This window comes from Fundulus heteroclitus, chromosome 1 (assembly GCF_011125445.2).
Source record: "Fundulus heteroclitus isolate FHET01 chromosome 1, MU-UCD_Fhet_4.1, whole genome shotgun sequence".
Lineage (NCBI taxonomy): Eukaryota > Metazoa > Chordata > Actinopteri > Cyprinodontiformes > Fundulidae > Fundulus > Fundulus heteroclitus.
Window position 1 is genome coordinate 9527269 of NC_046361.1, and position 27546 is coordinate 9554814.

Consider the following 27546-nt stretch of genomic DNA (forward strand, 5'->3'; position numbering starts at 1 on the left):
AGCATTCACAGCACAGCGCATTGCAAACGTATTCCTACGCATTTAACTTTTTTTTATATTACAACCACCGACTTTAGTGTATTTAGTTGGGATTCTGTGTGACAGACGATTGCAGAGTAGAGCCGTTTTAATAGGAAGTGCATGCAAAATGATTGATGTTCAGCCTCAATGAGTCAACACTGTGCAGAACAACCTTTGTTGCAATCATCATGATGCTTACACCACCATGTGTGGATGGCGTTTCTTTACTAAGGTTCTCTAACAAACCTGAGATTAAAATACAAGCAGGTGGACCACTTCTGCATTCACTGGGCTGTGATGGTTTTTACTTATCAAAATAAAGAGAGCTGAATAAAAATACACATCACATTGTTCAGATTTGTATTTATAAAATGAATTAAAAAAACATGAATAGTTATACTTCCACTTTACACATATCCACTACTCTATAATGGCCTAACCACATCAAATAGGTATAGAAATACGGAGGGAAACATCTAAAATTACTTTGAGCCTGTAAGCCTCTCCAGCACGTTCTGGGGGATCCAGAGGCATTCCCATACCAAAAAAAAAAATAGACCGCATCTGAAAGGGTCTAAATGGTGAGGGCTTTTCAGCCCAAGCAGAAGTACGTCAGCGGTCGCCATGGTAAGTGCTGTCTGAAAAGTGAGGAAGGAGGTAGGACAAGGAGCCTGTATGCTTCCTATCACAGATGCTTTAGCACAGGGAGCTTGTGATGTCCCTAGCCAATGCTAAGTAGCTATAAGGAATCCCACAATCCTTTGCATGACATGACGTATCAGCACAGGCCCAACACGGAAATTAACGAATGTTTGGAGAGAAGAGAGCGCACACTTTGTAGTCCATTTTCGGAAGGCTGTAGATTTGACTAGAATCGTTCACGTGTGTTTCCATCCATGTAATGACGTCGGAGTTAAAGTCTGTCCAAATTCAGCACTTTAGTCCAAAGATCCTTTCCTCTCCACGATAGTGTTCTTACTGTCGACCCTGTGGAAGGTCAAGGAACCGGAGCAAGGACCAGGAGCCAGGAGCTATAATTAGAACATTCTGGATGCAGACACAGACTTTCCAATGGTGGCCTCCCCATCGGATGCCTGAACTGCCTCCACTGACTTCTTTCAACACAGGGAACTTCAGCTCTACTCTGAGCTCCCTGCAGATGATGGCTCTCCTGATCATATTTTTGACCCTCTGGAGTAAGTTCTCTTCAGCTGCTTGAGTCCAGGGTCTCACTATTTTACTTAAGAAGACATCAATCCACTTCTGCCTTGGAGGAAGAAATTCAACAATCCCTTTTTTTCTTGCCTTCCAGGGAAAAAAATCATAGGTGTTTGTGACTTCAGAAAGTCATATCAAAGATATCCTAAGTGATATCATACGCATCATTCTACTGTGTAGAAAATGCTGTACAATAGTGTTTAAAGGTTTCCAACCTTCTAAAGCGTTTGTACCTCTGTGTAAAAACAATATAACGTTTCAGAAACGTTTAGGCTTGTAAATAAATCAGTGCAAACAGTAGAGCAAAGAAAGAGGTAATCATTGATAGTTTAACTTTGGGAACACTGTGACCTGACCCTTCACCTCGTTGGTTTTAAATGGAGAATCATGCAGGGCTGGAAGATAATGTTAGGACATATGAAAATAAATGGTGTGTAAATTATGAAAACGTATTGTCGTTGTGCTTTTATTCATATATCTCACCTTTGTCTGAAAGCAATATTTTACAGATTAACTTTTTGATTCTGTAGCTCAGAACACCAATATTAAGCTGCAACACATATACCTGTGTATGGGTGAGATATTCTGTGGTATTCTGTGTTTTTAAATGACAACAAACATTTTACGTGAGCAACTTTTCAGATTGTTTTTTCAAATTGACACAATGGGCCTTGCAGTCATGCTAAGAAGCTGTAACTGGACAGCATTTGTATTAAAATGCACGTTTAAATCGGTATGATAGCCCAATAGGACATTATGCACCCAGATGTTCTCACTCGTGGTCAGTGAGTTTGGTATCTTTCCTTGTGCTGCTGTAGACTCTCCTAGAGAACATGCTGATCATACAAGTTGTGTCAAACTTCATACGAACCCTTTGTTTTTCAACAGCGTCTTCTAAGACCTTAATTTTACTTCAAAACTTTGCATCTGAATTGAGAATTTTCCTTTGATGAGATTCAAAACATTTGCAGGAATCTAAAAAGAAGCCCAGTTGTCTTTGACTCAAGCTTCAGGATTGAAAAAGTTTTAAAAAACTCAGACCAGCAACTGAAAACTTTGATTTTCTCATTTTTTCTCATAAAAATCTGGCTGCTTATACACATACGCGTACTTTATCTTATTTCCTCTAAAGTTTTCATATTTATACACAATGTCAGGACGCTGTGAGCGCCTGGTGTGTGCGCACAAACCCAGCCGATAAATCTGGTTCTGATTCTGATAAAGAGTAAACACCTGCAGCTTTCACAAAATATCATGTGTGGCGGCCATATTGGATACTGCGAGGAATGGTACATTTGAATTTATATGGAGCTTTTCTGATCATACTGACCACTCAAAATGCTTTAGACTATAGCCAGATCCAGCCAGTCACACTCATAAACACACATTCATACACCGATACACAGATTGGTAGACAAACTGCTGTTTAAGTGCCTTGCCCAGGGGGACTTTGACATATGAAAAAGGGAGCTTAAAAACAAATTACAAAGTAAAGTACAAAGTACAAGGAAAACACACCGTATGCTAACTGTTGTGTTCAGAGACCAGGCTAGCTAAGATTACCAGGACAAGCAAATGACGTGTTTCTCTCTGTTCACAGATTTCTATTACACATCTGGTCAGAAGAGCAATCAAACACTTTGACTTCAACTTTTACAATGTTTTATATGCGCAAAAGCTATGTTACCTCTCTAAACCATCCACCTCAGACTGGAGTGTAGCGTGAAAGCGACCAGAGGCAGAATCTGGGTTATTAATTGTTCTTTCCCCATAAAAGGAGATACGGTATCTCATCCCACAAATCTGTGACAAGTCCCAGCAATGATAAAGGATCCGCCTAGCAGTCTCCGACCTCTGACGGGCGGCCAGAGAGCAGGCAGCGGGGCGAAGAAAGGCTCTAAATGATGGGGGCAACATCTGACAGTGCAGATGTCACCATGGATCTTCTGGAGGTGTCACGCCGTTGGACACATTGTTGAACGCCGGCCTAAGTGCGAGGGCCTGTCCCATGGGAGAGGAGTGTCAAAGAGAGAAGAAGAGGAGGCAGGGAAGGAAGGGGGGGGGGGCACTTTTAGTGGACATTAAGAACATAATTGCATCAAGATATCCCAAAAATGTGCAGAGAAAAACAGAGGACGTGAAAGGATAAGACAAACCCCGCAGACTTAATCAGGAATTTCTAAACACGCTGATCCAAAACTGGTCGGAGTGTTCAAACCTTCAGGCTCATTAGTCCCACATAACTCACAACACAAGCCGTTAGAGATAAATCCAGCACTTCATAAATCCCATCCTGGACGTCGTGTCTTTATCAGACGGCTGCTCTGTGCTGGCCGGTAGCTGCAGCTCGATAATGGCCTGCTCTGTTTACTGACACCCTCACAGGAGCCGGGCCTCACATTAAAGTGGCCCCTGGATTTAATGAGCAAAGTCCATGGCTTGAGTCTGACTGAGCGGGGAGGAGGGTGGGTTTTGGGAGGAATGTCCACGTCACTTAAAGCTTTTGTTTGAAAGCATTCCCCCCTGTATTCTATAGAGGTTATGGAACATTTTATTGTTTACCTACTTTCTTCTCCCGTCGGGTTTAATAGACTTAGAGTTTATAATGAGCTTTGAAAGGCATTTAAATTCCTTATAGCATCAGTCATGGACTTGCACCAAAATATCACATACCACAATCATCAGTTCAAAAAGACCCATTGTGTGCACGAATTTAGTGCTTTAAAATATATTAATGAAAGCTTTATGGTTTTAGAGTGGGCTGATGATACAAAGTATTTACTAGAATGATTTTTTTAAAGAAAATTTGGATGCACTAGTTTGATTTAATTTTTGATCTTTTCTAAACCACACAGGATCAAAAAAAAAAGCTGTACAGGCTCAAACATACACATCGACCCCTACTAATAACAGTCTCATTGGAATCCAGGCATAAACTAACCAAGCCGCTGCTTAGGGCCCCCAAATCATCAGGGCCCCCTATAACTGCTTACATTTTAACACAGACCATAGATCAATAACTTTTTTTATATTTAATGAGAATAAGAAAATTAAATGAATAAATGAAATGCATGAATGAAAGAAAACGAAAATGAAGGAACAATAGTTAAAGGAATTGTAAAAGTATAATTAGTGCTTGATAATTGTGTAAACCTAATAACATTCGGCTGCTGCGAGTTTTGTCGTTTCTCAGGATTTGAGCTCAGTTTGTTCACAGATTTATCTCAGCAAATCATGATCAATTATCCTTGACAGCAGCACAGCCTGTTAAACTTGGCCCCCTCTCCTAGAGTCCACCACGTATTGAAACGCTGTTAGTGGTGGGGATGTTCCTAACAGGAGGGGCCAAAGACATTCAAGAGACAAGGGACGTCTTTGAAAGAGGCAAAATTGGGTTTTTCAAACCCAGGAACTATACAAAATCTCTCAAGCACAGTGGTGGTGGGAGCATCATGCTAAGGGTCTCTTCCCCTGCAAGCAATATTAGACCACTCAAAGTGAATGTAAAATAAGGGGGACATTTTCCTCAAATGTTTTTTAAAATCTCAAATCTCAGTTATGTAGATTGTTTAAACTCGTTCTTACTTCAAACTTGAACTTCCTGCTGTTGGGAACTGTTCCCTCACTTGAGATTTTTGGAGCTTTCTGTGATGAGCAGTCTGTGTTTTAGCATCTCATCATCTCACCCAGTTTTCACATTTTTGGGCACTTTGGCAGCAGGATGTCCTCAGTTCCTTCTCTCTACCGCACACACATTCTTGTTTTTGTGACGCATCCAAGGCCTCCAAAAACTGTGAACCTTTTTAGGGACACCCTTTCCAGACATTTAAAATAAAAAAATAAAAATAAAACAATAAAATATATATATATATATATATATATATATATATATATATATATATATATATATATATATATATATATATATATATATGAACTTCATCCATCCATCCATTTTCCAAACCGCTTAATCCATCATGGGGTCGCGGGGTTGCTGGTGCTTATATATATATATATGAAAAATATTTCTGTCTTTTGCTTATATCACATTAAGGTTGCTTAAAAAATGTAAAACTAAAATATTGTAAAATCAGAGCAAAATTGCAACATTCTTTATAGGACCTTGCAATGCAGTGGGTGAAAAGCCATTTTCTCTATACTGCCATTCCCCTCCTTATTGGGACCAATATTTTGGTCCTTAGTTTTCTAAGGCAGTGGTCTTCAAACCGGGGCCCCAGACCCACGGGGGTCCACAAACCACAGGTTGGGGGTCCGTGAGACGCATGTTGTGGGGCCTGAGGAGGCACTGCTGAAGATGTGTGGGGTTGTGCTAAGTAATACAATGGACAAATATTTAACTCCGTCCATTTCAAGTAAGGTAAAAGCCAAATCAGCTAAAATTAGGAAGTAGGACAACAGTTACATCAAGTTTGGCTTTATTGAGAATGAAGATCTAATGTCCACCAAATCTCTAATATGAGGTGTATTTATTTACATACACATATATATATATATATTTATATTTATATTTTTTTTAAACATAGATCATTCCTTATGTATTTAACGGTGCAAACGGCTTTTTAAAAAAAGACTATCAGCATGAGGAATCTGAAGGGGTCCTTGGAAATCTTTTTACCACTGATAAGGGCCACAGAAAATTTGAGAACCCCCGTTCTTCGATGTTTTTTACTGGTTATGGCCCTAATATGAGAAGGAAAATGAGAAGCACACACACACACAGAGTGTAAACAAACCCTTTTGAGTGAGAGCACATTTATGAGAAATGTGATTACCAATTTTAAAAGTGTAAATGAAAGAATAAAGAGTTTTAAGCTGTAATGTACGGGGACTTTTTTGGTTGAACTATCTGGGAGCCAGGGTGAAAACCGTGCCTCATAGCTTACAGGAACTGGAAGCATCTCATTAAGAAATTCCCAGCATATACTGTTTATAAACAGGCTCTTGTTCATCCCTGGTGATGGATGGACGCGTCCTATCGCTGACCCCCTCCTGCAAACCTCCTCAACTCTCCCCTTTTACAATCTTTCTGCCACTCTTTCACAACAAACACACTAGCTAAAGCCCTGATATTTTCTGTTTCAATATTACCTCCTAGCTGGGTGGGCTCTTACTCTTTCCAGGGTGTTTGATTTCACTATGTTTGATGGAGAGGGTAAAATGTGTGTCCATGTGTTACGCGAAAGGAGGGTGCGTCGGACGAGCCAGCGTGATTCTGCTAATGAAGAAAAACAGCGTGGCTGTCAGGGCCTCCCAGGAGCAGGTCAACCCGAGCCACTGCGCGTTGGTGTCAGCGACGGCGGGAGGTCAACGTTAAGGCCGAGCTCAGACCTTGACTTGTTCCGGGCCGAGAGAAATGAGCTCGAAAATAGCTTTAAACTGAAAGGTTATTGTGCTAGTAACTGTGTAGCTGGAGAAAAATGACGAAGGAACCCGGCAGGTTTAGGTTAGAAAACAACATTCAAAATTTAAACCTCTCACAGAGAAGTATTCTATGTGAAAATGTAAAGAGTATGGCACATCTGTAAACCTACCTAAGACATGGCTGTTCACCAAATGTGACAGCCCATTAGCCCCTTTTCCATTGCCACTCAAAAGCCTGGGGCCTGGGTAGCATTTCGGGTAGAATAGAATTCAACTCTATTGTCATTGCACTGTCACAAGTACAAAGCAACGAAATTTGTGCTCTCTGGTTTTAACCCATCACCCTTGGGGAGCAGTGGGCTGCCACTGTGTGGCGCCTGGGGAGCAATCTGGGGCTAAGGGTCTTGCTCAGGGACCCAGAGAGCCGGCACCGGGGATTGAACCAGGTACTTGCATCCTTCTCTGAGTACAAGCGCGCTGCTCTAATCTCTCGGCCACGACCTCCCCAGTAGCGACTAATTTCACTTTCCTGGGGCTTTGGTCCCTCAAGCGACCCATTACTTTGCTCTGCTTTCTCAGGGCTTGTTGAGAGCAGCAAGAAAAACTGTTCGCCACAATGGTGGAGCAAGGAGAACTAAGGACATGATGAGTTTATAAACCTATCGATTTCATAACCTTCATTTATCACAAAAAGTTATTTTGAGATGTGTTTAGGCGAGAAAGTACACCACCATACTTCATCTGTGCAGTCATTTCATCAGGATTATGAGCCAGTTTTAATTCTGCTCGGAGTTGTCTGGAGCGGCAGAGACCCGCTGACAGGCTGGCCTTACTGGGGGAGACTGAAGTTTTAAACCCCGCTGCCGCAGCGTTTAGTCGGTCAGACCATCGGTGATTTTCTCGCAGACTGGATCCGTTCGTTGCGACTGACAAATCAATATACTACGTTTGTGGGGAATATCTGTACATAGCAGATATCTAATGTGAAAATCTTGGCTGGATGTTTTCAGCGTTTTGAGTAAATTATAAACTTTTTTTACCACGGTGTGTGCCTGCATGGGTGTGTGCGTAACAGGACCGCTTTCCATGGCAGAGAAAGAGGAGACCTTTGAAAAATTATACATATATAATTATATATATATAATATATATTATGAAGCTCTAAAGACCAATCTCATCCTCCCTCCACTTCTGTCACACTACCACGGCCAGAAATAAGATGAGCTTTATTTTTATTTATTTATACCAACAGGAGTAGAATAGAGGGGCCCTGTGGTGAGAAGTAGGGTTAGGGCCGGTGTAAAAGGGGCTAAGGAGATGTAACGCCATCAATTACAGATTGTCCCCCTGTTTCTTAGAATCTGGATGAGTGGCAGCATGAGCGGCAGGATTTGGTTGCAACTTCTCTGCCTTTGCCTGTTAGCCGCTGTCTTCTTGCCGGAGCGGTACTGCAGTTTTTCCTCGTCCCATACGTCATCCTAGATATTGGAAACACAAAAACCCAAAAGCCACAGACTTTGGTTTACCATGGGAAAGCAAACCTGGGGATTTAAGTCTTGGGGCTTTTAATGGAAAAGGGGCTATATTAACTCTGAAAGAGCTGCAGAGATCCATAGCTCAGGGGGAGAAACTGTTGACAAGGGCGACTATTAGCCAAGCTCTCCAAAACCTGGCCTTTTATGGATGATCGGCATGCAGAAAGCCAATTATGAAAGAAATCCTTGAGAAATCATCTTTGCAGTATGCAACAGATAATGTAGAGAAGGTACAGCAAACACATGGAAGGTGCTCCAATCAAATGAGATGAAAATTTTACTTTTTGGCCTGCATGCAAAAAGCTATGCATGGCATGAACATAAAATCCCAAATAGAAAGGAAGGTTTGGTTGAAGATGATGGGAAGATGGATACAGGCCAATACTGGAAATGAGGCCATTAGAGGCTGCAAACCCCAGAGACTGGGTTCATCTTCTATCAGAACAACCCAAACATGCATGGATTGGTTTAGATTAGAGCATGTTCATGTATTTCAGTGACCTTAGTCCATGCTCGCAAAGACAAAGTGTCTTTCCAATCTGTAGTGATATGTCCAGGTGTTGACAACTTTTGTGAAGCGCGTACGGAGGCTCGTGTAGCTTACGTAGGTGGTGACGTTGGAAGCCTTGACGGCCAACGGCACGTGATTGGTTCAGGAACTGGTTCACCGGTTTGCCATTTTCCCTTGGATCCAGTCATTGTATCATAAAGATAAATTAAGATCATACCATTTTCAGGATTTCTTTATTGGCATCACACAAACACCATTCAATTTAGAGCTTTAGACAATAAAAAATAAATCATGTCATTATAATCACGCCTGTTTTACATTTATCGTCCACTTGATGGCACCACAAAGCAAATAAACCTCAGGGGTTCAAGGGGCTTCGTCTGGCCATCAACACCAGAGGTTGGTAGTGACTAGTTACATTTACTTGAGTACGTTTTTGAGCAAAATGTACTTTTAGGAGTAGTTTTACTGCACTATACATTTTACTTTTACTTGAGTTATAATCAAGTATCCCTACTATTAAAGTTTCTGGCTATTCTAGCTGCTGCGAGTAAAGAACAGACTTGTTTTAACAAAAAACGCTCCGGATGGACAAAAACCTAGAGTTTGCTTTAAAGTGAGAATTCTTATTTGTACACGAGCTTTGTTGTTTTAATGTTATTTTCTGACTGCTGAGGTCAAGTAGGCATTTGGAGGTCAAATGAATATACACTAAACAGTAGATGTCATTGGAAGTACTTGGCACTGTTCTAACATGCAGTATAGACATTAGCTGCTGTAAGTATTGCTTTCAACTTTAATGCTGAAAAAAAATATTTAGAAACGTGTATCTTTTGTCTTTAAAACACTGTAATTTGGACTTAAGCTTGTATTTTTGTCTGCAGTATTAAATCATCAGCTGTTATTAGTTACTCAGTACTTGAGTAGCCTTCTTACTGAATACCCTCTTACTCTTGAGTAATTTGTTGGCCGACAACTTTTTACTTTTACTTGAGGAAAAATATGTTGAAGTAGTGCTACTCTAACCACCTCTGATCACTACCAATCTGACTAAGCTTCTACTGATGTGGAAAGAAGTATGAGCAAATATTTCTGCTTCTGTACGTGTAGAAGACATGCCCTGAAAGACTTCAAGATGTAACTCTGGGAAAAGACACCTCCTCAAAGTGTTGAACAATTGCATTCCACACTTTTTCATTTGTGAGATATTCTTAAAATCTTTTCTAAATCACTTCCTGTATATGTGCTACTGTGTATCAGGCTAACAAAATTTAAATAATAAAATTTGCAATTGCAACGTGACAAATGTGAAGACGTTCAGTGGTTGTAAAACCTGTAAAAGATGCTGCACTATAAAATTTATCAAACCAAGGAGCAAAAACAAACACACACCAGTAAGAATTCTTGTGCAATATCGCACAGAGAAAATATTGCCTTCAATTTATTTCTTTACAATACACTGACCAACCAGATATGTTTAACATTTCTGATACAAAACCTACTTTTACATCAAAATGTGCAAAACCAGACAATAAAACGTGCAAATCAAAGAAAAAAATAATTTTTTTTTAATATAAAACATGAGCTCTTAGCATGAAAGATCTACTTTCTTTCCCCAGTATTTTGGCACATGGCTATTATGGAAGTTAAAAGGGAGTCGGCATGGACTAATGGTTTACATCTTCTAAAGCCTTAAAAACACAGATTCCAGGTAGTTGGAGTTATTCTGACCCACTTTACAGAGAGCAGGGCCGTGCGGTGGTGGTTAGCCCACCTGTCCAACGGTTCAAAAACTAAAAGCACCAAAGTTACTTCAGAGAAAACCTCTGTGGAATGGTCAAGGCTGCCAGAAATCACTGGCCTCTCACAGAATGCTTGACGCTAAACTCAGAGCTCAATGTCCAACGTCTGAAACCATCAACCGTCGCTGTAGACCACAAACTTAAGAGCTAAAACATCAGCTAATCTTAGGACATGCATTTAACCTGTACATGTGTTTTGGAGATTAAAAGAAAATCTGTAAACATTCAAGAATGAGATCCTAATAAATAAAACCAGTAATGAGCTACAGATTACAGTTTGTGTGTGTTGACCAAGTGAGTTTGATTGGAGGCGAGCTGCTCCAGAACGTTGTCCGTCTGTTCGCTCAGCTCCTGAGCAGAGGCGCCGTCTCTTCATTAGCGAGGCTCCCGTTCACGTTCTGAACCGGAGCCTTGCGGTAAATGAGGAACTGTACTGAGATCTGAGCGGCAAGGTTAAGGAAATGAGAAATTAAATAACAACGTGTAATATTTGAGCTCACCGCGTCAGAAAAACAAAGGCTTTCAAAACCAAACCACCCAGCTGACTTCTTCAGTGAGTGGACAGAGCAGCTGAAGATCGCGACCTCAGCTGGTTATAAACTTGGTAAGTCAATGCAGATTTACTAATTCAGGATTTTTGCACGCTCTTGTAAAACAGGCAGAGCTGCAATAAAGGCACCAATCACAGAAGAGCAATTAAGAAAGCTGACAACTTAAAAAGTCGCAATATAATCCTCTTCTCAATATTGTAGCCTTAATATTATGAAAGCAAGAATCAAACATTTTGTCATTAGTAATGTTCAACAGTATTGACTATCTTAAATGCACTAATTAATATATATATATATATATATATATATATATATATATATATATATATATATATATATATATATATATATATATATATATATATATATATATATATATATATATGCTCTGCACATTTCTCAGGTCCAAATTGCATTTGTTCCACTCTCAAGTCAGCAGAGGTTCAAGTACAAAGGCTAAACATGAATTATGTGTATTGATCTCAAACCTTATATACAGCTTTTCAATACATGTAAACACCACAGGAGAGAAAGGTGAAAGGAAAACCGGAAGGAAGAAAGCAGAGGGAGGGAAGGAAATAATCCAGTGAAAGAAGGAAGGGAGGGAAGGAAGAAAAAAAGTGAGAGAAAGAAGGATTTCTTTGCCATACTTATCCTGATCTGGGAAGCATTTAAACTCTAGACCTTTGTGGGTTGGGTTATGAACCCTGAGCACCGGGTTTATAAATTGCAATCAGCCATGCGTATACGGTGCAGTCAAACATCACCCTGTTGCAACTGATGGCAGCCTAAAAAGCCACAAGGGGAGGAAATGTCAGTCGTACCACTGCTAAAAGGCAGAGGCAGTAAAAGCAACACTCCAGATCCAAACCAGACACCATCCAACTGCAGCCACTGTAGGAAAGACCGATAAATTCACCTCACCCACCTGCAGTCAGAGGAAAGGAAAGGAATCCAGCTCAAGGTGGTTTTAATGAGAAGTAGAAATCAGAATACAGTGAAAATGTTCATTACTGGAAACTCATGGTGTCACACCTAACAGAAATCATGGCATGAAAAGAGGTGTGCCAGCAACAGGGAGAATCACAGCCTTGAGGAGATTGTCAAGCAAAACTCATTCAAGCATTTGGGAGCATTTCCCAAGGAGTGGACTGTAACTGGAGTCGCTGCCTCAAGATCCACGACGAATCCTACACACGGATACGAGCATCTTACCTGGGCTACGGAGAAAAGGACCGAGACTTTTGCTAAGTGATCCAAAGTCCTGTTTTCAGATGAAAGTAGATTCAGTGTTTTATTTAGAAATCAAGGTCCCAGATTCTGGAGGAAGACTGGAGAGGCACAGAGTCTACATTGCTTAAAGTCCAGTGTGAAGTTTTCACAGTCAGTTCTGGTCTGGGCTACCATGTCGTCTGCTGGTTCTGGTCCACTGGGTTTTCTAAAGTCTACAGTCAACGCAGCCGTCCAGCAGGTAATTCTAGAGCGCTTCCTGCTCCCCTCTGCAGACAAGCTGTATGGATTAAAGCAATCTGGGCTTCCTGAACACCTACACAGAGACACAGGCTGATCGCCTCTACACCACAGAGCATCAATGCAGTAATTCGTGCGAGATTTGAGTGCATAGAAATGGAAATACTTTTCAGAAGCCGGATATTTGTGCTTAAAACATTGTTTTTTGATTGGTCCAATGCAAATTTAAAGTAATACTGATATAATTTACTGATTTTAGTGTGTGTGAAAAGGAATAAAAAGCTTAACAGTACAAAATGGTGAAATCTAATTTCCTGGCTCTATTCAGAACAAGTCTAGGTGCTACATGTGGGCATACAAGTAGCTGAAAAAGATTTTTCTGGTCCAAAAATCACACGTCAATAAAGTCATACTCTCGTACTCTGAGAACCTTTGCAGCAAAGAAACAAAGCAGCCAACAGGGGGCGCCAAGGTAAACCTTTTACTCTTTTTGACCACAGATTATATTTCCTGCAAGTGTCACTTCACTACAGAAGATTGTTTCCCACACCACTGGTGGAATAACCCAGAGGTTGTCAGCCATCATCTGTAGCACCACAGCATCACCTAAAGTGAGGCGTGATTTACAGCAGGAGCTGCTCCATGGAAGGATACGATCAGGTCCAAGGTGAGCGTTCCCAGGCTTCCGATGAGCCAGGGGAGGTGATGGACCAGGTAGCTCGTCTCGCCTTGGCCCTCCTCCGGGTTCTTCAGTAAGACACTCAGACCGTACAAAGTGTTCCCCAGGATGACGAGAGCAAACAAGAAGTAAGACACTCCCTCTGTCGACTTCCTCTTGAACTGCGATGAGAAACGAGACGGCCGCAGGGGAAATGATCGTTTTCACAAGGAATGGGGAACTGTCACGTTTGTGTATGCACACTGCAGAGACTGTTTTATAATGGATTATTTTCACTTCTAGTTTCGCTTGTGTAGTTCACCTAATCTTTCCCATTTCACTTTAACGGTTTCTCTAACTTCATCTCCTGCATACCTACGCAGACCTATTCAGTAATCACAGACACAAGATCCACTACGTTCTTCTCAAAACACGGTTTCCAACACTTCAATGTAATGAAATCTGGGTTCATGCTTAAGATTCTAGTTGACACTGAAATCTTTCAGAAACTATTTTACCCTTTAATTAAAAAAATGTATTGAACACTGATATATTAACAGGAAAATAAAGTGCATTTGGTTCAATGCATTTAACGTATCACAGAAACCAAAAATGTGTCCAAATGTCTGATTTTAGGGATGAAGGCGCTTCTAAGATCCTGTGGGCCGTTCCGCAAATTCGTCTCACTTGCACTTCCTCGCTGTGAACAGTGATGGGGGTGCTGTAATACCGCCCCCTAGAGGTTGGGAGGTATATCGATATTGAAAGCCAGAATATCAATATTGTTTTTAAAAACATCAATATTAATCTTTGTATCGATTTTTATGCACAGCCCTAGTGTTTGAGTGTTTTTTTTATTGCAGTTCAATATTTTCATACATTGAGGAGATAAATTGTCATAAAAATGCTGAACTCTCATTTAACCTAATTATATATCCTTATTTGAAACCTTGGATTGCTCCATTCCCAGCGATTATGAATCTTTTCTCCATAATCTGACAGATTAGGACCCCTGATGAAAGAACTCTAAACCACCTACTGCTGTTTGATATTATTCATCAAATCCATAAAAACACATTTCCTTACAGTAGACAATGGGTAACTACATCGTTTGGGTATGAAACGTCCCCCTGGCGCAATCGAACTGACACATGGTCGGTCCAAAACCTCCCACAATTACTTTGCACCTTTTCGGTCCAGGAAAACGTCGGGCACCAAACAGCCCAAACCACAAAGGAGTGAAATGTCAACGGAGCAAAATGACCAGCGCTTGAGGTTGTGCTGTAAACCAGATGGTCATACTCACATTTGTGTACATTTGTGGCAGCCGAGAGCAGAGGTAGAGGACTGATGACACTGACCCAATGGAGAAACCAACAATCTCTTTAGGAGTAAAAGGCTGGGGTAACAGAGAGGTAGATTTAACATTACCAACACCAAAAACAGCCAGACACAATTAGTTTGCTTCCTTCAGATAAAAAGGCTTAAAAAAAAACTTTAAGAGGTCTGACCTTGATGGCGCTAAAATCAGTGGTTGAGAGCAAAGAGCGGCTTGTGAACCCAGAGGAAATCCTTTGGGGTTGGGGGCCAACCACAGGCAGCTGGGTGAGACCTGCAGTGAGGCCCAGAACGCAGGAAACACCCACGGCGTTCAAAACTCTTCTGCCTGGTGAAGATGCAGCAACAAGGGGTTAACACGATTACAGAGATCTGGCTGCTTGTTCATCAGCACAGAGATTCTGTTTAGCACAGAGGTATATCAACTAAAGCAGATCTAAGTATTACAGCCAATATCTAATGCTGATTTTAAAAATGTTTATGAAGTTACTGAGTTTACATTTACCCACTTATAAAACGATACAGGTCTGGAAATAAAGCATCAGAATAAAAAGTTGATTTGAATAGGGAAATATTTCCTAATACCAAAGGATCATATGCAGTAAAATGAATGCTGTTTATTTTTCGGTGGTTTGGGAACCACTGATCTACGATGTTTTAAGTTAAGGGTTTATGTTCCGATCCATTTAAAGCTGGAGGCAGAGCTCGGACCTGGGTGTGACTCTGCACACATCGTAACCGTATTCCAGCTAGCTGTCAGAAGATCAGTGGAGTTTGCTAATTGTTGTGCTCAGCAACAACAGGCTCGTTCCACCTCCAGGAACCAATTCCAGAAAGCAGGTTCTTTTTTTACCTCTGCCTTTTGTGCCGATCTGCTCGCTTAATTCAATATTTATTACAGTCTCAGAGTTTCACCAAGTTTGACTGTTTTACCTCGTGTTTTAGACTGTGCCTGCTGTCATACAATCTGAGCTGAATGGTTTGTTGGTCTGACTTTAGTCTTTTCTGCCCCATTCTGGGCCAGCAGGCGCGTCTAACCATCTAGTTGGAGTTAATGGACAACCATTAACTGTTGGGTTTGCAAAATATGACAAGTTTGTTACAGACTAGACAGGACTTATAGTGGTTCTAATGCATCTTTAGACATTATATTTCTCTGTTTGAAGCTGCGGAAAACATGGCAGTTCTGTGAGGTGGTGGAAAAGACCACAAAAAAAACCTGCCTTATGTCGTTGGATGTATTTTAAGGACCCAGAGACTCAGGGATCACATTGTTAACTATCATCTTCTGATTTAATGAGATACAACCCGTAAGAAGTGTATTTAAAGAATATATTTTAGCAACCTCTACGATGTGATTTTTCTGACTTATAACTGGGAAATTTGGAGTTATTACTGCAAATGAAGGGTACCATATCTGGGCAGGCTATCAAATAAGCAACAAATAAAACTCTAACTAAAACAGGAATAAAATAAACTCACTTTGAGCCATTTTGTGTCTCATCTTGTAGTACATGTACATGGACAGCATCACCAGGTCAGCCAAGACGTAATAAATTGCTGTATAGGTCTAGATGACAAAAACATACAGATATACAAGTCTGAAGTAAACAAAATACTTTGGTTTACGGGAGTTTAAATACTTGAATGTGGCTGTAGCTATGCTGAAATAATTGCTGATACAAGCAAAATCGATAATGTAATTTCAGAAATTAGAGCACAAAATATGAAAATTATTATCAGTGTGGTATAGTTATTTTTGATAATTTCAAGAGCACAATCATAAAATATCTTTTTAAACATGTATTTCATGCGTATTGGTCATTGCTTTTTAAATTTCTGGGTTATTTGAAAGACTTGACATAACATATCTAATTTATATGAAAATCACCTGAAGTGGAAGCTGGTCAGCCAGGAAGGAGCCCACCAGATTACAGGAATCGCCTCCCAACCACAGCAGCAGAAACCAAATGGACAGGGCACTGTCCATATTCCCCTTTTTACAGGAGCTGTAATACTGTCTGTGTTCAGAGAGTGAGCACAATGAATTTTACACAGACCACAAAAAACAGCAGCAAGCGCTAAAACAACAGACTTACGGGAGAGACGACACCATAAAACAGACGATGGACAGGAGGCCCAGGTAGACGCTGGCCATGTCCCTCCCGTCCTGGGCACATTCCCCGAGTCCATCCCAGATCCACTGGGAGCCGTTGGGACACAGGGACGTAAAGTTTCCTGAATCGGTCAAGCCAAACGAGCTCGGTGTGAAGACTCCGCCCTTCCCCATAGTCTGCCGCTAAAGAGAAACATCTGTTAGTGAATTTATTATACATTCCTATTTTAGAGATGCATCAATCAATCAACCACAGATAGCAATATAAGACTTTTCATCAGTCTGCTCTGATGAGTGATCCACAGGTCAAATATGTAAAAAAAAAAAAAAAAAAAAAAAAAAATCGGAGCCTTAGATTTGCCAAACAAAACATTAGGGTTAGGGTTCTATGGACCTGTGTGTCCTCTTCCACCTGGTGTAAAAGGGAAACAGCATCTCAAAGGAAAAACATCATCCTACGGTCAAACACGGTGGTGGCAGTGTAAGGGTCCGGGGTGCCGCTTCGGGGCCTGCAGGACTAGCTGTAAGTTTTCTCCCTACCAGCGCAACTTCAAGAATATTTGGGCCTCAGGTTGTGACCTTCACCTTACACATGCCCGGGTTACGCAGCAGAACAAGAAATGAGCAATAACATACCAGCTAGTCCACATCTGCATGGCTCTCAAAAAATATGTATAAAATTAAATACGATCATGTTATTTTTTTATGTTTTGGCCTAGTCAAAGTCTGTGCTTGATCTGATTGAGAAGCTGTGGCATCACCTTGAACAGGCTGTTCAGGCTCAAAAGCCCTCCAGTGTGGCTGTGTTATGATACTTCTGAAAGACGTCTAAACTGTTTCAGCACGATGTTAAAGAATCATTGCCACATGATGGCTGCTGTCCTTAAGCGTGGCCCGACCAATTATCAGGTTTAGGGGGTAATTACTTTCTTCACATCGTGGCAGGTTGCTTCTGATAGCTTTTTATTCATTAATAAGGGAAATTAGAATTTCAAAACAGCTTTTTGTAATTACTCAGGTTATCTCTGTCTGTTATTAAACTTCAATGATCTGAAACATTTAAGTGTGACAAAAGAGCAAAGACCGAATAAATCCATAAGGAAGTGAATAGTGTTTGAGGCACGATGTTACTCCTTCCTTTTCTGCTGAATTCAAACCTACTCACTCTAATAAAGAATATGCAGCACTTTTCTCTTTTATGTGTTAAAGAACTTTATTTCTATTTCACTTAAGTGAAAATTCACAGCGTTCAGAGCTCAAAGAAAACCAGAAATTGACAGTGTCCAGAAATGCCTGATAGCTGCTTACTTCCTTGTAACATTTGTGCCATCAATCTTTATAAAAAGCTTAGCAAAAACAGATATTAAAGTAAAAGGAAATAAGCCCCTAGTTCTCAACATGGCTACAGTATAAACAAAGTTGACCCTCGTCTTAAAAGAGAACCCGAAGCAGACAGCTTGTCTATGTTGTGTTTCAACCATATGGTTGCAATAGTTCTCAGGATTGCCACTTATACTGATATAACACACGAACAACAACAACAACAAAACACCTAAACCCCATCAGGGTGAGCTCAGGTTTCCCGGTAAGGAACTGGTGAAGGATCAAAGGTCATCAAACATCTAAAACAGACAGAGAAAACAAGCTGCTGCTGATTAGATCAACGACACAATGCGTTGATAATACGGTGAATGAAGCGGCCAGGGGGTGTAAATGTGACCCATGGAAATCTATAATTAAAAAGTCATTAATCAATAGAAAACAAACCCAAAAAAAATCAGCTAGTTTGTTTTTTTAGCAACAATGGCTACCCACTTTCCGGACAACTGCGGCTCGTAACCTGACCGCTTCGCTAAAATTGACAGAAACGCTGTTAAAATGGTTAATTTCTGGTATTTCTCTTGCCTGTGTGGCCGCCGACGCGGAGTCCTTTCTACGCAGAACAACAACACCGTCCCTGGGCTTGGGGACATACCATGGGAACAAGAAATAAACAAGTCGGGCCGGTGTTCTGCGGAGCTCCGCTCCCGCAGATACATCCGCCACCTGCGCGCTGATTGGCTGATTTTAATAAAAGCCTTGTCACGTGACCTCTGGTTTCTTTTGGAGCTAGGAGCAAAACTTCAAAATAAAGGTTTGCAGGTTGTTTATATTCTACCTCAATACTTCTAATGGGTCCTGGAGAAGACGCTTATTAAACCTTACGTCTTAAAGTAAAGTGTGTGCAGGAATAACGCGTGTATAAGCAGAAATGAGCATATTTCTCAGCAGATAACCAGGCATTGTTAAACCGCATCATGTCATATAATTATATTAATTATAGATTCCATGGCCTTCATTTTGTGCCGAAGCTACCAGACTTTTAAAGCTACAGGATCAACTTCTACCAGCATTCACTCTATAAGCTTTCCAGTGGAACACTTTGTTTTTAAATAATCTAGCAGGCGGTGTGCAAAATTAAATCTGGCAAAGAACGTCACGTCAAGTCGCGTTAGAGCCGAGGCGAACAGAGACGAGAGCTCACGTACCTGGCCAGCTGCTTCAATCCGCCGCTGAATACGGAGTAAAAAGCGGCTCCCACTTGGTATTTTGTAAGTGTGCGGTGTGATGCGCCGGTGTCAGCTGACCCGCTGCCAGACTGACGAGTCAGCACCAAGTTCACTGATGTCAGCACGTGTAGTTTTATTTCCAGGGTTCCGGGAAAAATCACGTGACGTTCTGAGACGAGTAGGGACCTGAATCCCCCAAAGACAACAGCGGCGACCCCCTCAGAACAAAATGTGATCTTATTGGGGAATCCTGAAGCAGCAGATTTCCAGGCTGATTGTCCACCAAGGGGACGTCTGAGGTGTTCAGTCCAGGCTTTTGGTTAAAGGGCTAAAAATGCAGCGGAGATAGAAACTGGTGGCAACAAAGGCTGAAATCACAGCGGGTTTAGTCACAACTACAAATGTATTTATGGGATTTTATGACAGACCCAGACAAAGTAGATACTTTAGTTTTGGGAATAAGGATGCACAGCATTCCAAACGCTTTCTGAATAAAAATTCTTAAAAAAGGGTGAAGTCCGCTTGTATTTGGACCCCTTTTACTCTGACAACCGCAATTAAAATCCAGTGACGTTAATTAGTATTTTTAAATATCCTATGTATAAATGTAACCTCAGTATAACTCCAGCTGTTATGTAAAGGCCTCTAAGGTTTGTTAGACAACATTAGTGAGAGAAAAATCATGAACGCAGCAGACAGGTCAGGAATAAATAAAGTTGTGAAGTTCAAAGCAGGATGAGGTTAGACAATCATATTGCAAGTTTAAAAAACACAGTGTACCTTTAAACTCAAAATCAAAAAATAAAGAGCATGGAATATCCTTAAACATGGCTGTCCACCTGAACATTTAACAATGCACATTCCCCTGAACACACCATCATGCCCATGATTAAACATGGTGGTGGCAGCATCATGCTGTGGGGATGCACCCATAGGAATCCATGGGAGGGTGCGAATACTTTTGCAAGGCAGTGCACATAACGGTGTCCATAACCTCATTAACCTCTAAATCACAGGAAAATCCGATTCCTTTTTATTAGTAATACTTCTGCTTTTTATCAGCGGTGCTACAAAAACGTCTAGTTTATCCACAGTAGATTGCATTAATTGAACACACGTCGGCGTTAAACATTTCTATATTTTTGTTACAGCTGTACAGCCTTAGCAGCGGACCTGTGGGTCGAATCTCTGTGTAAAACCCTTTAGCAGTTAAAGAAACATCAGGAAGACTTAAGGAAAATGCAAACCTACCGTACAAATATTTTCTCCGGTCATACTTCAACAACAGGTTTTATTGACGCACCAAAACACCTATACTGTAGACTCTCTTATTTACACAACATTTCCACAGTCTTACAAATACTTGGTAGGCTCAGTGTCGAAGTATAGATAATATACATCAAACAGAGTAGTTCAAGTTAAATGTGGGGTTTTTTTTATAAAGAAATTGTTACAACTCTACAAATGCAAAAGGATGATAGAAAAAAAAAAAAAAAGAAAAAAAATCAATAGGTGACTACAACAGAACAAGAAGTCCTACTTCAAAATCTGTCCTAGCAGGTAAATGTCCATGAAATACAGAGCAAATGGAGTTCATGTATGTTTACACCCGTAGGGAGTTCACAGAATTAAACATAAAAGAAAACTTGCAAATACTTTAAAAGGCAACAATCTGATGAGGGTGACTTCATACTTATCATTTGTCGCTCCAAAAGAAAAAAGAAACTAGGAAGAGGGGGATGAGAGGAAGACAGTCTTTTTACTTCTCGTTTCTTCACGTTGGGATTCATTTGATGTGAACAGCCTTGTCGTCCGTTTTCAACCGTTTACGTCTGGGCTGAATGAAGTCCTCCTCAGAGTCCTCTGTGTCAACGTCCTCTCGTTCCTTCTCGTCGGAGGACTCGGGATCCGGCGAGTCGGGGAAGTTTTGATCCGGGAAGATCTCCTGCAGCTTCTCCTCGAAGTACAGGCTCACCGCCTTACCAGATATCGCCATCTCTGATCCCGCCTGTCGGGAGGAGGAAGAGGAGGAAGAGGCCGAAGAAGAACAGCGTGAGGAATGATATAGAGAAGGAAGGTGCGAGTACCGTTGAGCGGGGGGAAACATGAGTGGGTTGAGACAGGAAGGAGGAAGAGGAGAAGGAGGAGACAAATTAGATTTGGTTAAGACCCATGGTGGCAGAGCGGCCCCAGCTCAACCTTGCTGTACAGAGCAGGGATTGTCCTGCCGTCCTGTCCCACTGTGGCTCCATGAAGCAATGCACTTACAGCTCAAAAGGCCCGGTTATACTTATACCACCAAATAAAAAAAATAATCATAATACGTTGGATCAACAATGAACATTTTTGTACCCGTTTACAGGCAAAAAAAATTTAAAATCTAACCTATATCAACCAGTGGGAATAAATGCTTTATGTTTGAAAGCCTCAAACCTGTTTTATTTCTAATTTACTTCAGAATTCAGCCGCAGAAGATAAAATCTGAAATAACAAAAACTTCCCCACTGAAGTTCAAACAATAAACTTGAAATGTATGTTGTTTAAAAAGTCAGTTTGAAATATAAGAAAGTGACAAACTGTATCAAACATTTTGTATTTAAATCACATGCATTTAATTTGCTACTCTCAGAAGATACATAAGCACTACATGAACCACTTAGCTTTTATTTTAATTATACAGTCATTTAAGTGTGTGAAACTTTTCAAGTGTTCATGTATTTTGTATTTCCTTTTACTCTTATACGAGGGGCATCACATAGCGGCTAACAATGAAGCCGCTATGTGAATGAACTGTTTCATAATTCTTCCCACAGATTTGTAGAGCTGAACCAAGAAATCAGCTCTGAACCAGGACCAGGCTATTCTTAGCTTGACCAGCACCAATAGGTTACTTAGCGGTGGTAAAATTCAAAATTCCAATTATTTCATGATCAGTGAACGCACCATATGCATGTGCTCCTTTGCCACAGCGACAAACCTCCTTAGTGTGAATAGTATCAAGCCCCTAAAGGGACGTTGAAGGGAAATAAAAAATAATTACTTTCTGGTATGCACGACTAAGTACTTTTTTTAAAATGTCCCTTCAATGTACCTTTAGGGGCTTACGTAGAATTGGTGTTACTGAAAAAAAAAAAGGCTCAAATGATTAATAAATCATTTTCAGTATTAGGATGGTGATTAAAAAAATAAAGTCAGAGAAAGCGTTTTTAAAAGGGAGCTATTTCGTATGACTTGTTGGAGGTTCATTCAGGTTGATGAAGAGAGCGAGAGAGAGCAAGCCTTCAGCAGATAACAGGAAGGCTAAACGTTACGCAGCGAGGTTGCTCTGTTCCATCTTTAGAGCTTTCAGCCTCTCTGGGGTGGAAAATACCTGATTTTGCTGAAAATCTCACTGTTATGGTGAAGCTCTAGGGGAGCCGGAGATAACAGAACATTTCCTCCATTTTTGGCTCTCTACAATGGTTCTGTTTAGAGGTTGAGGTCCTGAACTGAAGTTAACAGGAAACATGTCAAACAAATACAACAAATAGTGTCAAAACTGACAGAACCTGCATGATTACCCTAACCTGACAAAATAATATTGCCATGTTCCCATTATTATGACACTAATTTGAATATACAGCACACCATTTTAACGTCTCCTCATGTCTTTGGTAAAACTTTAACCTTTTTTTTATACGTATTGCATATTTAAATGGTTTTGTCTTGTTATCTTTAGATCCTTTAAATACGACCACACATCCACACTGCTTCAGTCGGTGGATTATTCCATTAATTGCTGGTTTTAGTTTTATTATGAGTTGGTGCATGTGGCTGACAGTATTTCCCCAGCGAGCTTTGGAAAAGCGTCTTGAGACACAGTGACATCTCCTCATGTTACACTCACACTCCTCATCATTTAAAAGCTTCAAAACTATGAAGCGAAAGTCTGAATATGAAAACAGTGGCAGAAAATAAAGTGAAAGGAAAACAAATGTACTGAGATGATCAGAATTTAGGGTCATCTCGTGACCCATTTCCCCACTTCAGAGCGTGTCAACCAATTTCAACCCTTTTTTAAAAAGGTTTATATAATTTAAAAGGCAAGGCAGCTGCTTAGAGCTTTGCTCAGTCGTTTCCAAAGATTTCTTGGAGCCTCAGTGGGAAGGAACAGGACATCGGTGCTCTTTTTGAAACGGCTTACCTGGGTATTAATCTCTTTCTCCTCATCATAAACTCGGATTATTCGAGACATCTGAAGGGGGTAATAACATTACAACAAAGACAGTGAAGCAGAAGAGGAGGAGAGAAGAATTCATAGCACAGGCAGTTTAGGTCATAACAGATCGGAAGTCTGTTTCTTTTAAACTGTGCTTAGTTATAAAGGTGTGCATCATCACCCGAGTCAATAAAGGCATCAATTAACAGCAAGTAAAGGCCACAAACGACACAAAGAAATTAGGTTCGTTTGTGGCGCTATTCCCTCTCTTTATATGTTTCACCATGTTTTGCTGGTCCATATAATATACATCCAATCATCTCTTCAGCTTTACAAGATGATGACCTTGTAAAAAGTTATTACTTGTTATAAACAGCTATGACCGCCATCGACACGTGACAAATGAGCTACAGGAAATGTCCGACAGAGCAATGTGCATAAGTCTTCTGCCACACAAAAAAAAGTGATCAAATCAATCTTGTTAAGCAACTCTGTGGTTTACTAATGGGAAGCTGTGTTAGAGCAGAGTTAGTGGTGAGAGACAGCAAATGTGAAGAGAAATATGATGCCTTTAAGGTCTGTTCGACAACTCAGCGCAGGGGCACAAAACTGCAAGCGGACTGCAGTCGCCAAGCATCACCACCAACGGGCCAGCTTTTAAGTGTGGTTTGAGGAGCGTGCATACGACTGCATCTCATTTGAAAATTTCATCAAAAAGTTGCTTTGTTTTAACGACTACCCCCTGTAAAGATTTAATACAAATTGGGATTTAGTAGTTTCTGTTAATTTTGATGATTATTGCTGAGAGATCATAAAACCAGAAAATTTTGTGTCTAAAAAACTAGATTACTACATATGACTATTAAAAAAGCATTAATACAGAAATGTTAGGTTAGTGCCATTTCACAGCATAATAATGTAGAAATTGTGTGGAAGGACAAAGTATGGTTAGAAAAAAAAAGGTGCACAAGCAAAAGCGAGAGCTGCAGAGGATTATGAAGAAAATCATGAGTTTGGGGGAAATTCACAATGTGTAGCCTGTGGCTGGAGTCAGAGCATCAAGAACCACCGCGGACGTATTGAGTTGGACCAGAACTGTCCATGCTCTGAAGCAGAGATGTTGCCACCACGGTATTATCTGGGCTAAGGATACGCTCAGTGGTGAAAAGTCCTCTTTTTGGATGACAGCAAACTCTGCATCTCATTTAAAAGTTGTTGCTGGAAGCTTGGAGGAAGACACAATCCAGGTTGCTTAAAGTCCAGTGCTACCTTTCTGTAACCAGAGATCCTTTTGGGAGCCATGTCATCTGGAGGCGTTGGTTCCATGTGTTTTATCAAGTCCTATTTCAGTACAGCTGGCTACCAGGACACTAGAGCACTTCATACTTCTTTCTGCTGACGAGCTTTAGATCCTGATTTCATTTACCAGCACGACTTGGTACACACCCACACTGCCAACGGTACCAAAAGCTGATGCAGTGACCATGGGGGTACTGTGCTCGCCTGTCCAGAAAACTGTCCAGTTTGCCCAGACCTAACAATGCAGATGGGCTGAACGTTGCTAATAAACTAATGGGGCTTCCTTAGCAAAGCATCACCACCAGACTCCACATCCTCCGTGATTGCTGTTCCGTTCACGTCCGACCGACGGAGCAACTGCGTTGTCATTTTAATTATTGAGAACGGTTCCACATTTTCCGTGACTTCTCCGTCGATCACTGTCAAATCACCTAGCAAGTCCAACTTTCTGCTCTGTTCCGGCTCATTGCAATCGTAGCAAACGGGAAAAAGAACGTCAACACCATCCGGTTTGTTAAAGTTAAATGGTGTAAATAGAGATTGTCAACCACAAGTTGTTTAAAATATCACAATAAAGTTAACCGTTTTCTTTAAAATATTGAATGCAAACCACTCTTTTTGCACCAAATATTGAAGCAGATTTGTCATTTCAACTTTTAATTTGAAAGCTGGTAATCTTCTCCAAATAGATTTCCATTCTGCTTGTATTGACTATGATCACACATGCTCTCCTCAGGCTCCAAGAAACTTCAGAGAGGAGCTAGACGGAGTAACGGTGGATGGAGTAGACTCTGCGTTTCACGGAGGAGGTCTGGAATGGAGCGGACAGGTACAGGAGCGAAGGATGTGGAATTACAGGGTGAGGCTGATCTCCTCAATGCCACACTACACTTAATTAGTAATTCATGAAAAATAAGATGAATGACTATTAACACACTGCTTTAAAATATTAAAGCAACAATTTTTAATCAGCGTATAAAATTAAGTCTGTAAAACTTGTAAAATATTGATGTGGTCAGGTCAGCAGTAGAGGGGGTTGTTAATTAGTGTTAGACGTTGTGGTGTTAATGAAATTAACAACAGGAGCACTAAAGACGAGCCTAAAAACAGGAATGGCTTCTGCAGCTGGAGGCCACATTTTTTTCCCTCCCCATTTTCTTTTGACTGCTTTTCTATTTGACCAGGATCAGTGTCACTACTGGTTCAATTCCCAGATCAGTGCACGTTCACTCTTTACTACTGTGCCAAGATGTGAAAGGGGGAGGCACATTATACTGCCTGCAACATTGTTCTGCAAGATTGGGTTGGTGGTGGTCTGGGGGGCATGTACAGCATAGATGATGGCACCCTGACTGCCATTAGGTATCTTAGACCCGTTTGTAGAGCCTGTTCCAGTTCCTGGAGGATGAAGGAATTGATAGCATCATAAGAAGCACGTCCCGACGTCATCAGGCATGGATACAAGTACCTGGGGGTGATCTAAACTACTGAGGGCCATTTTGAATTGCTGCAACGACATCTCAGCCAATTGGACCAGCCTGCAGCATCAGTTTCTCAGTTTCTGCGGGTCTCATCCACTGATGTAGCATCCTTTAGTTTCTAACACATTACTCGTTCTTTAATCGGTCAGGAGATCCAGCAAGAGGTTTTTACCGCTGAGATCAGATGGGCTTTTTCAGAGCAGTGAATATTGTTTTCATTAGCTTTAAACTATCATTACAATTAATACAAGTAAATGCTTGAAAAATATCAGTTTGTGCAATGAATTTCTAGTTTCACTTCCGTAATAAATTATGCATTTAGCTTTTTGACAATATAAAATTTTTACTGAGATGCAGAAGTATGGCCTTTAATGGCTTCTCAACAGAACGGCTCAAATAGACAAAAAATACTGAACGACAAGAGGAAAAAATGTGGAATCACTACTCTTGGATGTATTATAACAAATGAAGCTGCTGTTACTCATTGGCTCATAAAAATAGAGAATTACTACTTACGTAGTACTTATTTGAGAAATTTGTGGAAAAAAATTAACAGGAACTTAAGCCTTATTGCTGAACCATCCCATAAAAAGCCATTAGGTTGCTTCTCTGTAGCCCAACTTTAATTTGGTCGTTTTTTAATTCAATTGTTAATGTTAAGCTTTCTTCTATGCAATTAAATGCTCTTCAAAAGTTTAAGCGAATTCAATTGTTTAAATAATCTTTACTAGGCATTTTCACTGATTACTTCTGTTGGGTATATCCTATTTTTTATTGACGTTTTATTTAGCTGATTTAGCTATTTCTGATCTGTTGAACATCCTCTGAAGCCTACTTTTACGTTCATCATTCGTTCCTGCTTCATACTAAGAAAACAGAACGTAGGCTAAGGCTTACTATTTTGTCACTCATTTCAGAAAGTGAAAAAAAATCTATTAAATAATGATTCATTACCCATAAAGTGAAATATTTCGAGCCATAATTATGGTTTACAGACGATTAAAATCCAAATTTCAATGTCTCCGAAAATTTTAACATTACATAAGAAAAAAAAACAGAAACATCAGGCTTCTGATAACGATTCCATCAGTACTTGTCTGGGCCACGTTTTGAACAAATTACTGCATCAATGCAGCGTAGCATGGAGGCAATCAGCCTGTGGTTCTGCTGAGGTGTTCAGGAAGCCCAGACTGCTTTCACAGCTGCCTTTAGGTCTGTTGAGTCTGGTTTCTCTCATCTTCGTCTTGACAAAACTGAGTCTCTGTGGGGTTCTGGTCAGGCCAGATCGCTGGCCAATCAGGAACAGTACCAGCACGGTCATTGGATCAGCTTTTGGTAACTTTGCTAGTGTGGGTAGGTACCAAGTACTGCCGCAAAATGAAATCAGCGTCTGCATGCAGCTTGTTGCAGCAGGGAGC

At 40.6% G+C, this 27546-nt stretch overlaps 2 protein-coding genes across 8 annotated transcripts in view; both read right to left on the minus strand.

Moving 5' to 3' along the window:
* Positions 1-10061: 10061 nt before the first annotated feature.
* On the minus strand, positions 10062-19261 carry slc66a1 (solute carrier family 66 member 1). The gene is made up of 8 exons (XM_012861904.3): positions 19130-19261; positions 16585-16778; positions 16377-16506; positions 15968-16055; positions 14659-14813; positions 14454-14546; positions 13144-13329; positions 10062-10908 (listed from the first exon to the last, which is right to left on the minus strand). The coding sequence occupies exons 2-8, from the start codon at positions 16773-16775 to the stop codon at positions 10813-10815; spliced, it is 939 nt and encodes a 312-aa protein (XP_012717358.2). The 5' UTR covers positions 16776-16778; positions 19130-19261; the 3' UTR covers positions 10062-10812.
* Positions 19262-20421: 1160 nt separating this feature from the next.
* trim33 (tripartite motif containing 33) overlaps positions 20422-27546 on the minus strand; it is a 39849-nt gene continuing 32724 nt past the window's right edge. For 5 of the 7 annotated variants that reach the window (XM_012861950.3, XM_036129590.1, XM_012861949.3 and 2 more), the window contains 2 exons: positions 23334-23384; positions 20422-21158 (listed from right to left, as the gene is read on the minus strand). In XM_012861950.3, the coding sequence (XP_012717404.2) occupies positions 20937-21158; positions 23334-23384 (273 nt within the window). In that variant the 3' untranslated portion in view covers positions 20422-20936. The remainder of the gene's footprint in view (positions 21159-23333; positions 23385-27546) is intronic. The other 2 variants (XM_012861953.3, XM_012861948.3) reach the window with 1 other exon arrangement.

Coding starts and splice junctions, on each gene's coding strand:
- slc66a1 (XM_012861904.3), bottom strand. CDS start 16,775: ATGGGGAAGGGCGGAGTCTTCACACCGAGCTCGTTTGGCTTGACCGAT. Junction 13,330..14,453: donor TGCCACAAATGTACACAAAT/GTGAGTATGACC, acceptor TTCTCATCGCAG/TTCAAGAGGAAGTCGACAGA. Junction 10,909..13,143: donor CGCTCACCTTGGACCTGATC/GTATCCTTCCAT, acceptor CTTGCCGCTCAG/ATCTCAGTACAGTTCCTCAT.